Source organism: Apteryx mantelli, chromosome 16 (assembly GCF_036417845.1).
Source record: "Apteryx mantelli isolate bAptMan1 chromosome 16, bAptMan1.hap1, whole genome shotgun sequence".
Classification (NCBI taxonomy): domain Eukaryota; kingdom Metazoa; phylum Chordata; class Aves; order Apterygiformes; family Apterygidae; genus Apteryx; species Apteryx mantelli.
The window spans coordinates 3,708,326-3,725,925 of record NC_089993.1 but is presented as its reverse complement, the minus strand read 5'-3'; the positions used below and the strand labels follow the sequence as shown (position 1 = coordinate 3,725,925).

The following is a 17,600-nucleotide window of genomic DNA, read 5'->3' as shown; positions in this document are numbered from 1 at the left end:
ATTGTTTTAAGTTTGAAATCTTATCTGCAGGAAGTTACTAATTGATTTAGACTCTAAGAGTAAGATACACATCTATAATAAAGCAGAAATGATAAGTACACCTGAGGTGGAGTATTATTCCGTTTTATCACTAGTCATCTGATTCAATTTTTAGTAAAATATATAACTTAAAAGTCTGCGCACCTCCAGAATACTTTTGTTATTGCTGGTCTGAAAGACAGACCCACAATTTTCTTAAATACCTGGAGTAGTCTAATCAGAATTTAAAAATAAAAATAAAAAATCAGTATCCTGCTGTGCATTTCAGTGGGGCAGATGTTAAATGCACTGGACTGGTTTCCAAAGCGGGGCTGCCCTAGAGTCTCAGCCTAAAATGTGAAATAACTTGAAACCATTTTCTGTGCAAAGTCCACGCTTTGCCCAGCTAATGGCATGATTTAGAGATTGCCTGCCAGCAGGTTTCTGTGTTCCTGAGGAGATCTGAAGGATTCCCTCTCTTCTGTGGCAGTAAAATTAATGTAAAATGATGCACGAGACACATCTAAGTCTAGGAGCAAGGCTTTGACTAAGAGCTCATGAAGACTCTTAGAGAAATCCGAAGGAAGTCATTTGCAATAGCAGCACTCTTACACTTGTTTTTAGATGATTGCATATTTAGACTTTCACCGTAGTACTGTTTTAAAAGACGTCGATGCTGTGATTTAGAGGACAAGTGCAATTCCCAGAGTTTGGGGAGTGACGTGTGTGTAAGAGAATCTCTCTCGCTCCAGCAGGGGCAGGTTCCCAGTGCTGCTCTTCCTAACTCCATCAACATGCTAGGACCGCAGAGTGGTCAGTTGTCATGTCCACCAGTGACCCAGCCACCTCTACATCAGCCCGCGCCTCCGGTGTCCACCGCGGCCGGCATGCCACCTATTCAGCACCAGACGCCGCCTGGGATGACTCCTCCTCAGCCAGCAGCACCCACTCAGCCATCGACACCCGTCTCATCATCAGGACAGACCCCCACGCCGACACCAGGTTCTGTTCCCAACGCGACACAGACCCAAAGTACGCCGACGGGGCAGACTGCCGCGCAGGCTCAAGTGACCCCGCAGCCTCAGACCCCGGTGCAACCGCAGTCTGTGCCGACCCCGCAGCCATCTCAGCAACAGCCGACGTCTGTGCAGGCGCAGCCACCTGGCACTCCAGTAAGTACCAGCTAGCCGCATCTTTTCCTGTGCGGTGGAATAAGCCTTGCACAGGAATCCTCCCTTTGTACGGCGCAGTGCTGTGAATTTATAGAGCCCATGCTTCTTATGGCTGTAAATCCTAGCTTCTACTTCAGAGCAAAGGGTTTTAAATAAATAAATAAATAATACCTGTGTAGAAATGCGTCCGTTCAGATGTGCTCAGCGTTGTCTGAAGGAGGGGGGCATGTTGAATGACTTTGCACTGCTCAAAGTAAAAAGGGCAGCAATGTGTGGAAAGATGAGGCAAAATAGGCTTATATATATATTTGACCCATAAATGTATATTTGGCCTTAATCAGAATCGGTCTTTTCTGAGCATGAAACTTGAATGCTTGCTTGCTTTTTTTTTTCTTTTTTTTCTTTTTTGTCAAAAGCAATGCACATGTTGAATTGTCAAATGTACAGTCTTTTACTAGGCAGGCGTTTTCTCTGTAAAAGCAGCTTCTTTGGGACAGAATTCTTCCTTGGCTTCTCCTCTGTAAAGCAGAGAGTTACAAAATGTGGTATATAGAAACTTGGCTACAGCGAGCTCCTATATCCGTGTTCTGCACTGTTTTAGAATATCATCTCATGTCTTTTTTTTTTTTTTGTGCTGTTCATTTTTAGTAAAGGAAAGTATTTCTATATATGCAGTGTCTTTCTTTTGTACTGTTTTTACAACAGCTATCCCAGGCAGCAGCTAGTATTGATAACAGGGTCCCCACCCCTGCCTCAGTTGCTAGTGCTGATACGAATTCCCAGCAACTAGGACCAGATGCACCAATGCTAGAAAGCAAATCAGAAGTTAAAAATGAAGAAACTGAGCCAGAGACTAGTGAGACACAAGTGGAAGCTAAGACTGAGGTAAATGAGATTCTATACAGTTTAACTGAAAGCAGTGTTAGATATAAAAGCACTTGATGATGTGTCTGAAATGGTGAGTTAAGGTGGCGAGAAGAGGGTAGTTACTGGAAAGTAACTGTCCTGAGGAAAGCCATGGATGGAGAGTGCTTTGACAATCTCATAAACTAATATTTTGAACGACAGAAGTTTGAGACATAGATGTAATGGCTTGTCGTCTTGCATCCTTTCTTAAGGTGGAGGAGGATTTACAAGGATCTTCTCAAACAAAAGAAGAAGCAGATGGAACAGAAATGAAACAGGAGCCAATGGAAATAGAAGAAAAGAAACCTGAAATAAAAGTAGATGCTAAAGAGGAAGAGGAAAGTGGCACTAATGGAACCACTTCACAATCCACATCACCATCTCAGCCCCGCAAAAAAAGTATGTGTATGAAAACTGAAATTTTCTTGTATACTTTGTTTTTACTAGCCTTTGCTTTCAGCAGTGTCTGTTCCTGCTGGAAGGTATATTTTGCATGTGTGTTTCAGCACATGAGGCTGGGAGATTAATACTCCAGGTTATTTATTTTTGAAAACAGTTCTTCTTTAAAGGTATATGAATCGCAGGCGAGAAATGTGTTTTGCTGTGGTCTTGATCCTGGCAATCATTTCTGCCAATGGTAATCTCACAGGGTCCAGTTTCTGCCCGGAAGGACCAAGCCAGTAAGGTAGCAATTACTGCAGAGAAATAGTACGGGGAGATCTTTATGTATATAGCTTGGCCAGTTTTCTTTCATGGGAGGTCAGTTGAGATGCAGTGCTCTCAGTAACCAAGAATATTCATTTCATGAGAGGCTGCACTCTCAGCCTTCCCGCTGAGTTCTAGCTTTCTTTGGCCTGAGAACTAGGTGCTTAAACTGATTTCCTGAATCTGTGTTTCTCCGAGGCTGGACTGCTTCACTAACCTTAAACTTTTAAAAGACCACCTGTGTAGTTTTTTGCGTAGCGATCACTTGAAAGCTTTCTCCTCAGAAATAGTTAGAACAGTTAAGTTAGCTCTGTTAAGCTAATCTACAGTGTCATATTTGAATTTGCCTGTTTGGATGTAGGTGTGACTGTGTCTGTAGCTTGTATTTTTCCCAAAGGAAACACGATAGCGTTACAGATCTTGAATGGACTTACTTATATGATTGCATGCCTCGGGTTAATAAGAAATAAACTAGTAAGATGTTTAAAGAAAAGAGATGAAAAGAAATTGCTCCCTGTTGTAATGCAGGCCTTGTGGGAGCCAGCAAGATGAGATTTTGGCCTCAAAATCCTTAGCTGTTATCAGGGTCTCTTAACACGCTCTTGTTTGGACTCACATTTTCTGTGGTTAGTTTTTGACCAAAGGTAAGCTTTCAACATGCTGCAAACGTCAAAGGAGGGAAAGTGATGGTCCTTTTTCATGACTTTTCTTTCTTTTCTTAAGAAGGAAATTGCATGTAGTTACATTAAAAGAACATTACAGCTGTGTGCTGTTCAGCATGTGATTAAGAAGTTGCCAGGTTTTAAAGTTTGTGCAACATAAATCACGAACCCTTGTATATGCCTTGGGTTGTACTTAATTACTAAACGTAATCTTTGTACAATAACACATTTTCCTGCAGATGGTATTTTCGGTTTGTAGTACAGTGGGCCAGCCAAATGAGACTGCACTGCACAATGAGCTGGCAGAGCCCGTTTCAAACAAAACGTAACACGGGGACTGGCAAGTTTATTGGCGTTTAAAAACCAGCTGTATTCCCAGTGGAAAGAATCATTGCTACTGCTTGTTAGAAGAAATCACTTGGGAGTACATTGAGCCAAGTGGTTGAAAGACTAAGGCTCTTACAGAATTAGTCTGTCAAAGAGCTGTACTGTATCGTTCTGATGATTAGATTTGGGTTGCTACGTATTTCCAATACCTTATGTAGTAACAAATTTCTTGTCTTAGAAATATTGGCACTTGGTAATTATATAGTATAATACATATCCTCCTTTGGTAGGTACAACTACATATACAACTTTAAATGGTGGCATTTTCTCACCAAGTAATTTGTCCAACCTTAATAGAGTGCTTATATTAAAACGTTATATAAACCAAGAGGTACTCAAGAACAAATACCGTTAAGCGTGCTTAACGGTATTTGGTATCTTAAAACTGCTTACGATAATCATCTGGGTGTTTTAACTGGCTATGAAAGTATTTGAAACTCCTTTCCTTCCTTCCCATGTAGGATCCGTACAGTTATTTCCCCCCCACACCCCCAGGATAACATTGCTGAGATAGGGTTTTGCTCGGCTCACCTACACCTGATTTCTTATACTTTGGGGTCTTGGAGAATTGCAGGCATGTTGTTAACAAGCTTTTCTTCCTCTCCCTGTTCATAGTTTTGCCTTCATAAGTGGGGGCTTGATGCTCTCTTATTCCAAATTCAGGGCTTTTTGGTTTGGGGTTTTTCATTTTCTTCCTCCCTTCCATGAATCCGATGCGAGCAGGAGGGGAGGATTTTTGTTTCCTCGCCTCTTCTCTTGCAGTCTTCTCTAAAGAAAAAGTGTAATATTAATTTGGGTACCTCGTGTCTCCTCCTCTCATCAGAGATGGCTGCCTTGCAGCTTGGTGACCTTCAAGATTAGCTTTATTGGCTTCTTCCCTTCTTTTTAAGGCATTTTAATGCAAAGTCTACAAGGGCTTTTTAAAGTGCATTGTCTTTCCTGTTTTGAGGATGTGTCCTCATCTTCCTCAAGAATTTTCTCCTTAGTAATCACAAGCAGGATTTCCTCTGTTGAAAAGAAAAAAATATATAAAAAAGGAGGAAAAAAAAAAGGTAACATTATACTCTTGTCAGGCAGATAATACATCATCATGATTCAGGCAAAGATCCCATTTTCTCTCTGCCACCCACGCATCCAAGACAAAATGGGATAACTGGATGCCAGCTCCTTACAGCGAGCTCCTTGCCGAAGGAGGAGAACCGAGGGCGGTAAATTGTGAAGAAGGAGAGAGGGGAGAGCAGAAAAGTTCTCACAAAATCCCGGCCCGGGGAGATCCTGCGATCACGCTTTCTGTTATTAGTCATGTCCGTTAGAGACAGAGAGGTCTGAAGATAAAACGAGGCTTTTTTACTGTTAAAGATTAAGGCAACTTTTCTTCACATTTTTATGGGAAGTCAGAAATCAGAGTAAATGGATTTGGGGTTTTATTTTTTCAAACTTCAGAATGAAAGGAGAATGCAAACTTTCCTAGCAAAGATGATTAATCTTTAAAGAACTTTGCCAAAGTTGTGCTAAATGTCTATTGTTTGGGGCTTGTAAATCAAGATTAGATTTATTTTGAAAGACTTGTTAGCCCAGTGGCATGTTGGTACAGGGGTCAGTACAGGGAAAATTCTGTAAGAGATGACAACCAGGTGGCCAGAATAGATCATGAAAAGGTGCTCTTTGACCTTTAAATTTTACTAAATGAAATAATCCAGAGTATCGAGTTATAAAGCACCCGAGTCAAAGCATGACGTTTGCACAAGCAATGGGAAGTGCCTTTTCTCAGTAATGGAGCTCCGTGTCTCATTCTGCTCTTGAGAATTCCATAATGCAATTTTGCAAGTGTTGATGAAGTTTTGAGACTATGTAGTGGGGTTCCTTTCCTAGGGAAGTGCCTGGAGATGTGTTATCAATAGATCCAGAACAGGTTTGTCATTTTATCGGGCCTGAAATCATGGCAACTGCTAAAGCGATCATCAGTCATTGCTGTAACCACAAGCATAGTCCTCCTGGGCCAGTCGTGTTTTCCTCTGGCTAATTTGAGTTCGGTAGTGGCAGCATAGGATCTCAATGTACCTGCGAGGCAGGCCCATGCTGAAGTCCTCCTAGCAGCTTGCTTAGTCCTTTGCCACAATTTTGCTTACGTGGGTACTGAAGCAGCAGTCCTGCCTCCAGGCACTGGCGGTGCGCTCAGCCCATCCCCAGCTTCCCCATGCTCTGCAAGGACTATTTTCACCCCAACTGACAATTTCCAGGAGCTGCAGTGTGTGGAAATGCTGCAATAAAATTGAAAACCTAATGCTTCGGGTGTTTTTGAGTAGCGTCAACTTAATTTTTTGCCTTGCTTTATTTTTGTATGTAATTTCAGTGGGTGCAGTTGAGAGGAAAAGGCTTTTGCTCTCAGAAGTGTAAACTAAATTTAAAAAAAACCAACTTCTTAAAAATTGTAGATCAACTAGAGGTCCAAAAAGCAATGATGTCTATTCATATCTTCACAAAATACCATTTGAGGGAGAAAGCATTGATAAACCTCCAAGGGGTCACTGCAAGCTGCTGCCGTGAGTGCTTCAGCAGAACTCCTAATTGGTCCCTTTTATTGGTTTCATCCTCATTTCAGTCGGGTAGATAAATACTGGATACCATCTAGTTTTCTTTTTTTAAATGATAGGCATCCTTCCCTATTTCAAGACTCTTTTCCTAAGGAAATAAATGTAATTACACTACAGAGGTGTTGAAAGAGCTCTCCAAGTTATCATTATTTTCCAGAAAATGCATCGCTTTTCTTGTCGTTGTCATCCCCTATTGAAGAAACGTGGCTGTTGCCATGCCACTGTTGCCAAGTGTTTGTAATGATGTATGTAAATCTACAAGTATTAACACGTTCAAGATCAATTAGCAGTCCTTCAGACCAGGACTGTCTGTATACGATGGCAAGAAAACTCCTGTGCCAGTGATCAAGATATCTAGTTACTTTTTGTAGAGCTTTTTGTCACTCTTTGACCCTGTCCACGAGGGTTTTTTTGCTAGAAAATTACTGAAATGGAAACGGTGAGCAGTGTTAGAAAGAGGGAAGAGGAAGATGTGCTCTTAGCCTCTACTCTGAGGAGCTAGACTTCATCCACGTTGAAGCAGTTGCTTTGTTAATTTGGCTCTGGATAAATTCTTTTTTATGCTCTAGAAAGTTTATCTTTACAGGCTACAGCTGTTGATATCTACGGATTCTGGGAACATCATCTAGTGTAATGTCAGTAAAGATAAAAGCTGTGCGGTGTTCTCCTGATTATACGTTTTGCTTCTGATCAGTTATGCAAATCAGGAAACCTCTCTTTAAGACTTTTGTGTTAACACGGTGGGAGTTTTTGGGGGTTTTGTCTTGTTTAGGGGAACCAAGCAGTTAGGGTACCTAGAGAGGAATTTGCTAACCTTTCCAACTTCCATTAACAGTTTTCAAGCCTGAGGAGCTGCGCCAGGCGCTCATGCCCACCCTCGAAGCTCTGTACCGGCAGGACCCAGAGTCTCTACCTTTCAGACAGCCCGTGGATCCCCAGCTTTTAGGGATTCCGGTGAGTTGGCAACAGCAAAATACAGAATGTTTGTGTGGGATTTTTCGTCTTTGTTCATATGAACGTTTCGTCTTTTGTGTGAACAGCGTGAAACATTGACACCTTAAAAATAAAGGGTTTTGTGTGTGTGTGTGTGTTTGAAGGACTACTTTGACATTGTGAAGAATCCCATGGACCTTTCAACCATTAAACGTAAATTGGATACTGGGCAGTACCAGGAACCCTGGCAATACGTGGACGATGTTTGGCTAATGTTTAACAATGCCTGGCTTTACAATCGCAAGACTTCCAGGGTCTATAAGTTTTGCACTAAACTCGCAGAGGTGTTTGAGCAAGAGATTGATCCTGTTATGCAATCGCTTGGCTACTGTTGTGGGCGCAAGGTACGTATATCAGGGGTTTGGACTGAGTTCTGTTCTCCCAAAGACCTTAGCTTGATTAATCAGATAAAACATAGCATTTGTGTAGTCTTTTTTAAATTGAAATACTGAATGAAAGGGCTAGTAAAAATTCAGATTTGTATCAGCATGTTAAGACTAAAAAATGAAGGTAGCATCCTTCTTGCTATATTTCTCTCCTTCAAGGAATAACTTCTTCAGTCATAAGTAAAATATTAAAATATTTTGCTTGTTTCTCATGTTTTTTGCAATAAATTAGGCAGGTAGAGGGTCAGATCTTTAACTCGTATAGTTAATACTTGTTAACTCAGTTAATACTTGTTAACTCAATGAGGAGAGCTATGCTAGCGTAGTGGCTTGGGAAAGTGTCATAAATGTCTTAATATATTTTCTCGATATACATCAATAAACATTTCTATTTTTTATAGTATCCTTAAATGCTGGGTTTGCCTATCAGATACTTGATCAACATAAAATCACATTTTAAAGAATATTTTCTTGTCTTTGTTTTGCAGTATGAGTTTTCTCCACAGACCTTGTGCTGCTATGGTAAGCAGCTGTGTACTATTCCTCGTGATGCTGCCTACTACAGTTACCAGAATAGGTAAGTCCCCAAGTTGTTTTTTTCTTTTCATTCAGGAAAAAAGATCCTATCAGTTCTCTGCCAATAAAGAGGAGAATGATTATTAACCTTCTCTTCATTCGTCAGCTAAGTCAGGAAAAGTTATCTATCTTGCTTGCTAGCCTTTTGCAGGTGACCTTCTGTTTCGTATTCTGCAGCTTGATATAAACTGTTTAAGTGCTCGCTATTAGCTAGGCTGCACCATGCACCGCTTAAATGGAAGTTCTCCATATTTTCCACAAAATCAGTAGCAGGGCTTACTGGAGGGAGAAGGGGAGAATTGCCAAAAGGCACTGAGAAAAGTATGTTGCCTTGTTTTGGGAGTTATGAATAAAAATAGACCGGTATGTTTTGGGATTGGTGTCAGAATTTGCAAAGCAAAGGGTACTGTGATCAATTGCAAGACTTTTACTTTCTGTCTTCCTAGTAAATAGTTAATTCTTTTGAATTAGTTTTTTTTCAAGATCCCAATGCATAAAGTTAGAACCTGATTAGACAGCAGTATACAGATAGTAACAAATATATAGTGTAAGGGATATTTATTCTTTGAGCATCACTAAAAAAAAAAACCTGCCCAGACGACTCAGTGAAAAGCTAGGAAAATAATAGTTTGCTATTAAAATTTTCTTCTTTATTGATACTAGGTTTTGATGTTTGTATGTTTATTAAACAATGGTTAGTATTATAATATTCATCTTTCATTTAATACTTAAGTCAACAGTGCTATAATGAATAACAACTTAAACTTAGAAGTTGGCTTTGTTCTCATTTTTATTTTCTTTGATTCCCCCCCCCAAAAAAAAAATATATAAAACATAAATGGGATAAGAGACAAACTTCCTTTTCCCTATTTAAAGCAAAATTATGAATTTCTTTCCAGAGACTTGACAGTCTAAGCCTTGCCAACTTTGAAGTGGCAGGCTATAGTCTAACTGAAGTTACGGAATGAATTCAGAAGTCAGTGCTTGCATTTAATCTCTTTTAAGATCCCTACATCACCAAATCATGTTGTAAGATGTTGCAACACTGTTGTATTCCACATAGCTGAAACAGCACAGTAAGGGAGATGAAAACATGTTGTGTTAGGTTATACGTAGGTCTCACTTGGTCTTTGTTAGGAAGGTAGTATTGTTATGCGGGAATGTAAATTCACAAGCTGGCATAAAAGGTTTTATACAGGCATTGTGAATTCCCTAAAAAAGTCAGTCTGAAGAGAAGTAAAGCTATAAAATACATTTAAAGAGAGAATTCTTGAGTAGTCACTGTAAGAGGAGAAAAATGTTAAATATCAATTCTCAGCATATTAGAATTCCAAATACTTTTCATAGCATGGAGCCAGAGAGTACTGTGTTTGAAAAGAAATAGTAACTTCAAAAACAATTGAAGGGGCCATTTTTCTTTCAGTTATACCTCTCCTATTTAATTCAGTATTAAATCATTTTGGATCACTCAGTGGAAGGCAAAGTTGGTTGCTAGCATGAGGTGTAGGGTTGGTGGGGCTACATTTTCCTCTGGGCTCGACAGTATAATACTTCAGTTTCCTACCTAAGTATGCCAGTCCATTGGTCCCTGCTCCAGAGAAGTTAGTTTAAAAAGGTACTGATGCAGAAGAAAATAAAGGCACTGGGAAAGGGAGGTGATTCGTCCAAGTATCAGTGGGCCAATAACAGGACTGAAGTACATGTAGTTCCCTGTTCATCCAGATATCTTCAAAAAGGGTTGGGTTTTGAGGGGTGGGGTTTTCTTCTTTCCTTTTCTCTTGAGGTCTTCTATTTTAGGCCAATTAAATCAAGAGTGATTCATGGAGGTTGGGATTTTTTGTTTGTTTGTTTTTGTTTTTTGACAAAATTCTTGTGAAGATCTATCACCCCATCTTTAAGTGTGCACATGGCCTAACAGATCATGGAAAGCCCTTACTAATCAACTGTATTGCTCTAACGCAGTCAAATTAACTGTTTCCTTTTGTAGTGATCTTCCTCAAATCTTAGATTTTTCTTAACCAAATAGTAAATGAGCGAGAAACAAATTGTATGGTTCCAGCAGATCTTTAATTGGCCAAATGCTCTGTTTTTCTCCATTTATGGAAGAAACGTAATTGGGATTATCTGAAGTCCAGCGTATTTCATAACTAAATTATGAGAATATTTGGACATCATTGAGTTAATGATCTCTGGCACTTCAATTCAATGGTTAGCAATTAATTACTCAGTATAGAACTCTTTGGCTTCCATCAAGCAAGGCAGAAGTTTAACTTAAAGTAAATGTTCTGGAAAATATACTTCAGGAATGGATATCCATCTGAAACAAGTGATTGGTATTCAGTATCAGCACTAGCATCCAATTATTAATTTAGCTTTTCCTTTGGCTACACTTCAACTACAGTTGGAACTTCACCTATTAATGCAGAAATGGAGCCTTTTCTTGATTTTGGTATTGAAGTGCAATGTTACCCTTTTCTGATAAAAGGGAAGCAGTCACCTGAACAGTCTGCATTTGAAAAGCTTTTCATTTTCAATATGTTGCAATAAGTACGCTCTTTGGATTTTTTTATGACTGTTACAGCTAGCATACTGTGCGCTTCCTCTAGTTTTTGTTGAATATTCATAGTGGCATGCAAGAATCAAATTGCAAGCAAGTCTCATTTCTGTGGGTCCATATTCATAATAAGTTATAAATACCGTTCCACCGTGGTTATTTTATGGACAAATATTCATGACCTTTAGGCGATTCATTTCCACTGTATTTCAGTTTTGTTTCTCATTTTGATCCCATACTAGGGCTTGACTCCCGTTAGTGTCAGGCTGCCGTTTCTGCAGCGTGTCCCATCCTGCGCTCCGCTTCCGAGCGGCCGCGTGGGAACAGGCGCTTAACGTGCCGTGGAACCGAAGCGCTGCTCACCCGCGAGACCGACCGTCTCGCGGTCCCCGGATTAACGGGTCCAGCAGTCAGGGCTGGTAAAGTCAGACTCGTGCAGCGTTGCTTAAAGCCGGCGCTGAGGGCAGCGTGCAGGGGGGTCCTGTCATTGCTTCGTGGTGCTCAGTCTTACGAGCGCTCTGAATTCTGAATTCTGAAAATGGATCAGAATTAACCATTTCTGGGATGAAATAAAGTATTAATAGGAGCCTTGGCCACGTGTTCTTCAGGTTACGCATTCCTGTGCTTGGGTCCTGCTTTGGTTCAGCCCTGCCCTGTTTGACTCTGAAAATGAGCAGCCTTGTTGCAAGGAAAATAATTACTTTTTTTTGTTTTTGAAGAACATTTTGAAGACGCACAAGATATTTAAAAAAAAAAAAAAAAAAAACCTAATAGACGATGCATAAAAGGATATAAATTCTAAACCTGCTATGGCTGGAAGAAAATCATTATTATTACGAGATGCTAAACCGCATTTTAGGGGCCTGGGGTGAGGGGCAAGTGCAGACGGCATTAGTGAGACGTGCAGCCTCGCTCTCCGCTCCTGCAGTGCTCTCCCACAGTATCGCTCTGTCGTAATCCTGGAATATTTATCGCTCCCAACGCTTGCAAGCTGACGGAATGATTTTATTTTATTTTTTTCCCCCCCTCCCAGCTTTTTTCTGTCACGTTAGCCACTCCAAAAGCCTCGCGTTCGCTCGAGGAGGTGACGCGCTTAGCCCCGGCCGGGCTGGAGCTGAGCGCGGCGCGGTTTGGCTCGTGCAGAGCCGCGCTTCGGGCCGCCGGCGCGACGCCACACGGCACGGCACAACGCGCTGCGCGGTCTCGCGCGGTCGCTGGCGCGGGCTCGGCTGGTTGCGCGGCCGCTGCCCCCGCACCGGGCGAGGGCCCGAGCTGCACTGCCTCGCGCGAGCGTTCAGCGACGCGTAGCGGGGACGCGAGGGCCGGCGTGCGGCGCGGGAAGGGATCCCGATCCGTAAGCGTCCGGAGGAGCCCGTGCCCGGCTTCGTTGCCGCCGTGGTGGTCGGGCGCCTGGATGGCAGGAGCTTTAAGCGCGCGGGGGTGTTTTAAGGGACAAGCTGCCGCGTTCGCCTCCGTCCCTGCAGCTGTCGGTTCGTCGTGACACCGAGTCTTGTTTCGATGCCTTTGACACCTCCCGTTCTTACAGTTCTAGCGCTTGAGTACTAAAACTGCGTTTTACTGTGCTGCCGTCGCTGCTTATACTCTCTCGCTCTCGATCCTCCATAAAGCTCCTTTATTTTGGCGACCCTGTGTTGGCCTTCCTGCATTTTACAGCTGTGGCCTCTCTGTTACCTTTGTTCATGTGTGAATTCATATCCTCTCCAAACATGTAGCCTCTTTTTTTTTTCTTTTTTTTTTCTTTAATGATCCCGACAACTTTGGTTCCAGTTCATCTGAAAGAAACAACCCCCCAAAAATCCGTATAACTGAGATTTATTTTTTTTGTTATTGTTATTTTTCAAATGCAGATTGTATTTTTGTAGCGTTGAGTTCCCGATTCGCTCAGCTTGGTTAGTTAAGCTGCAGTATTGTATTTGCTGAGTATAACTTGGATTGGCTCGTGGTCCGGAGACCCCAAATTGGACCTAGCTTCATGCTCGATTTGTAAAGCTTCGTTGCAGATCTTTGATGTACCCGCTAAATATATTGTATGTATGTACAATATTTAATGTTGTTCACATATATACATATATTGGATTTATATAGATAAATGGCTGGAAACTCTGACCCATGATTGCATTTCTGTTAAATGTTTGTCTAGAGTATGGATTTGGTTTCATTTATATTAAACAATATTAGCTGAGCAGTTGGTCACATTTAATCCTATAATCTAATAACTTTTGAATTTAATATTTTTCTAGATTCTTTTTTCCATACCAAGTGTTTCTGCTTTTACAGTTTTTAATGATAATCAATAAATGCTTTCGGCATACTTTTAAATTATTTAAATCTGTGAAAATGTGTCCTTAAGCTTTTTGACAGGCCTTTTTTTTTTTTTTTTTTTTTTTTTTTTTAAACTCAAGGAAATTCAATCATTCTGAAGCCTGGAATCAAAGAGCTTTTTTTTTTTTTTTCCCCCCCTTCTGTTTTTCTTAAGTAATGCAAATCAAATCCAAATTCTTAAATTTGAAGTACGTACAAACGTAGCGCTTGGTAGCTACTTCGTCAATCCTCCCCCAAATTCTGAATTTGACGCTCTCCTATTTTGTTAGTGATGATGGCCGTAATGTATAAAATGAGACCGAATGCTAATCTGTGCTTTGCCTTGGCTTTCTGCTCTGTGTTGTCTTGGTGTTTGCGTCTTACCTCTTACGTCTGTGCTGTTTGTTCCCTTCCCTGTTCTCTAATCCTGCCCTTCCCTCCCCTCTGTTCCTTCTCATTGTCCACACTGACCCATGAATCAACCAACAACGCCCCCCCTTTCGTCGTGGTGATCTGCCCTGCTCTGGTTGGTGGCTCCGTGCTTGGGTGGCTGTATGTTGTGCTGGACCAGTTCACCCAAATATGGCCTTCTTGCTGACAGGTATCACTTCTGTGAGAAGTGTTTCACTGAAATCCAGGGGGAGAATGTCACCCTGGGTGATGACCCTTCCCAGCCTCAAACGTAAGTTGCTTCCGTTCTTCTTCACGCTGCATGGGGGGGTTTTTTTGTTTTGTTTTTTTTAAGACGAAACTGTGTTTATTCTCGATTTGAGCTGTTGCCGGTTTGGGTGTTTGCCTCCTTTCTTGCTAATTTTTACAGTAACGAATGATTAACTGGTGTTACTGCGTCAAGTCTATCGGTCTACCCAACGGCATTGCTTGTTGAGTCCTGTTAAGCTGCTTGAGAGCTGCCCATAAACTAATCCCAGGGGTGACAGACACTAAATAATGTGGTTGGGGAGGGGGAATCTTGAAGCAGTGTCAATAAATGTTACTAATGTTACTAATCCCTTACCTTTTCAAATTAAAGACTTTTGCTAATCCTGATTTATCACCTTTTGAAGCACAGCTTTTGTTTATGAAGCCAATGGCTTGTCTTAACCTGGCCAGAAAATAAGATGCCCTAAGATTTATGAGGAACACTAGCTGCTTTGGAAGGTGGCTGCTGTACTGACCAGCGCTTCCCTTGTTCTTTGTGATTTATGTACACGCTAGCCTATTTATTATATTGCTTATAATCTACCCCAGAAAATGAAATGGGAGAAATATTTTCTGTAGCTTAAAATAAAAACAAGCTGAATTGCTTTCTCGGAACAGAAAGTAGATACTGATATGCTTACTTCAGACTCGAGGTTTGCTCATTTGCTGCAATTCAGACAAGAATGATACTGTCTCAGCCTCTGATATAAAGGTGCTACTGAGATTTCATATTAACTCTTTGTCTTTAGAACCATCTCTAAAGATCAGTTTGAAAAGAAGAAAAATGATACACTAGATCCAGAGCCGTAAGTACCAGGCCATTGTTTTTATGTTAAGATAATCTTGTGGCTTTCACTTGTCCAGCACTTCAGAGATTAGGCGGTGAATAAAGAGGTCTTCCTTTAAGCCTTCAATTCACGAGGTCTCAGTTTAGAGTCCTGGAAATGAGCAGCAGAGTTGCAGCTTTACCCATGAAGCTTGAATCCATCTAATGGCCACCACTGCTGAAAGAGAGCTCCTGCTCTTGCTCTGTTCTACTATTTCTGGTGCTAGTTGTATCCTTGCATGAACTGATTCAGGCTCTTGAATCCCTACTTCATACAGTGGAAAAGTAATCCAGGAAAAGAAGAGCAGCCCTGCTGGGTTAGTGAGCTGAATTAGCTCTGTAAAGATCCAGCAAGCAGCAGAACTGCATGTCCATGGGAGGCACAGAGGAGCAAGATCTCCTGTCCTGGTGATGAGCTGCCAGATTGGCATAACCCTCTGATGGGCCTTGCAAGACACTCATATTCTTCAGTTTTCAGCCTGTGGTGTAGTTGGGTTACAAGAAGCTGATAATCACACAGCCTTACTAAAGCAAATAAGGCAGAAACCCTGAAAGAATTTAAGATTTTTCTTTCTAAATGGAAAAGTCAGCAGATGTTTTAAGTAATTTTCTTTTAAGCTGTTGTTGGCTTCATTTGGGTAACAGTAATTGCTAAGGTATGTTCTGCAAGACGCTACATAAACTGTGGTTAAAAATGGCCCTTCATCATACATAGCCTTTGATACTAAGCCCTGTGTACCTCTGTGGGTGCACAAGAGTTATGGATTTTCTCTTCTGGTTTAGCTAGACCTCTTAATATGTATTTCTCTTCAAGTGAGTGCTTAGCCTACTGAAAGAGGACTCCTCCTTGCTTGTGTTTATTACCCTTCGTTTCAGTAAAAGCCAAGATTAATATTTCTGTAATAGCACTGTGGTACCGTTCCTACTGTCCTTAGCTTGCTGAAAACAGACTTTATCTTACTGATACTTTGTTCTCTGATGGTTGATATGTAATACTTGTGAATTCCTTTTCTCATCTTTGCAAATATTAGAACTCCTCCTCCAGCCCTTTAAAGGTGAACTGCTCAGATAGACCAATACATTTGGTTCCATAAATATGTTGCAATCTTGACTGTAAACCCTTCCGATGGTTTTCCCATCCAAAAGTTTGTATGTTTTCTAATATAGTTAAAAAAAAAAAAAAAAAAAAAAAGCTGAAAAGCTGAAGCAAACCCATGCAGGTGAAGACAAGCTAATACATGTATTGTTGGCACAGTCATTCACGAATGACTAGTTTTTACACTTGTAGTAAGTTGAGCAACTGTTTTGTCAACCTGCGGTTGCAACAGTTGAAAATAAAATCTGTGGAGATATTGTTAAGCAGAATTCTGTGAAGTTGGGAATACTCAAAATTCTGCTTAGGAATGAATAGAAAGGATTTAGAGTCGTGCCCAAAAATCCATTTTGCTTTTTAACTCATAGATTTTACAATTTCCATGTTATTTGCTGTTACATACATTTTGATCTTATTTACACGTGGAATTCATAGATGCGTATTTGAAGCTATTACAATGAATATTTTTGATTGGCATATAAATTGGGCCTGTTGAAGTTGATTCAGTTCTTAGTAGAGGGTTGGAAAGTACCTCCTCATTGAAATCTGGAGGATTTACATGCCTAATAACAAAAGTGATTAGTTTTATTTTTTCTTCTCAGGTTTGTTGACTGCAAAGAGTGTGGTCGGAAGATGCACCAGATTTGTGTGTTACATTATGATATTATTTGGCCTTCAGGGTAAGGAGATGTTGATTAATTTTTTAACCCTTGTACAATAAGACCAATGTTCCTTATATAATTAAGATGTTCTGCCTTTGCTTTTTAATATGCAGTCACTATCTTCTAAGAACTATGTACAAAAGGGCAAAGCATCCCTAAATAAAATACATTTTGGGGAGTCTTAGTGGTCTCAGTGAAGTATATTCAGATGAAAATGTGCATGAGACAGACTTGTTCATGGTAGGTGGCAGGAGTTAAGTTTGTGCACTGAAGAACGCAAATGCATGTGCAACTGCTTGCAGAATTAAACCAGCTCTGAAGGGCTTTAAGTCCTTCAAAAATGGAAAGATAAAAGCTGTTCAAATACAGAGAAAAATGTATTGCACCCTGACAATTAAAATCAGGGGTTCAAATGCCGAATTAAACTAGTTGATAATGGGTTTGTATTAAGTTTGGGGGAATTTTTTTCTCAACAGGTTTGTCTGTGATAATTGTCTGAAGAAAACTGGTAGAACACGTAAAGAAAACAAATTCAGTGCTAAAAGTGAGTTTGATCTTTCTATTTATTTCTTCACTTTTCATCATCTCTGTGCCACCCTAATTCCTTCCTTTGCAAATGTTTCCGTTATGTTCGCTTTTTGATTGAGGCTCTATCGTGTCATGACAGACAGTACAAGAACATTTGCAAAATGGGCGATAGGGTAACCCAAGGCTTCAGTAGCTGTCATATTTTAATCAACGTTTTAAAGACCTACTCTTTGCAGACTTGTAGCCAGTGTTTGTGCTGTCTGAGGTCTTCAGCATCTATGTCCCTATTTTTCCAAGATTTAAAAAAAAGAAAAAGCAAGAGCATAAGGCTGCAGGCACTTGGCTGACCAAATTTAAACAGGTTTCCATATAGCCTTGAAACTGTAGTAAATTACTGTCTCTGCCCTTCAAAAAACATGTAGTAACAAGTTGTGTGGCATCTCAGGTGTACTGTGATGGTGCCAGAGAATAATATATTTGAAGAGCTCTTTTTTTCTTCTGGAGTGGACTGTGGTAT

The 17,600-nt window shown here is 40.6% G+C and overlaps 1 protein-coding gene across 9 annotated transcripts in view; it reads left to right on the top strand.

Moving 5' to 3' along the window:
- Positions 1–17,600, top strand: part of CREBBP (CREB binding protein) — a 103,072-nt gene that overhangs the window by 67,061 nt on the left and 18,411 nt on the right. For 5 of the 9 annotated variants that reach the window (XM_067306514.1, XM_067306518.1, XM_067306519.1 and 2 more), the window contains 10 exons: positions 771–1,190; positions 1,896–2,075; positions 2,309–2,495; positions 7,280–7,398; positions 7,542–7,781; positions 8,312–8,400; positions 13,877–13,957; positions 14,724–14,780; positions 16,496–16,573; positions 17,032–17,099. In XM_067306514.1, coding sequence (XP_067162615.1) covers positions 771–1,190; positions 1,896–2,075; positions 2,309–2,495; positions 7,280–7,398; positions 7,542–7,781; positions 8,312–8,400; positions 13,877–13,957; positions 14,724–14,780; positions 16,496–16,573; positions 17,032–17,099 — 1,519 coding nt within the window. Of the gene's footprint in view, positions 1–770; positions 1,191–1,895; positions 2,076–2,308; positions 2,496–7,279; positions 7,399–7,541; positions 7,782–8,311; positions 8,401–13,846; positions 13,958–14,723; positions 14,781–16,495; positions 16,574–17,031; positions 17,100–17,600 lie in introns of all 9 variants that reach the window. The other 4 variants (XM_067306515.1, XM_067306513.1, XM_067306521.1 and 1 more) reach the window with 4 other exon arrangements.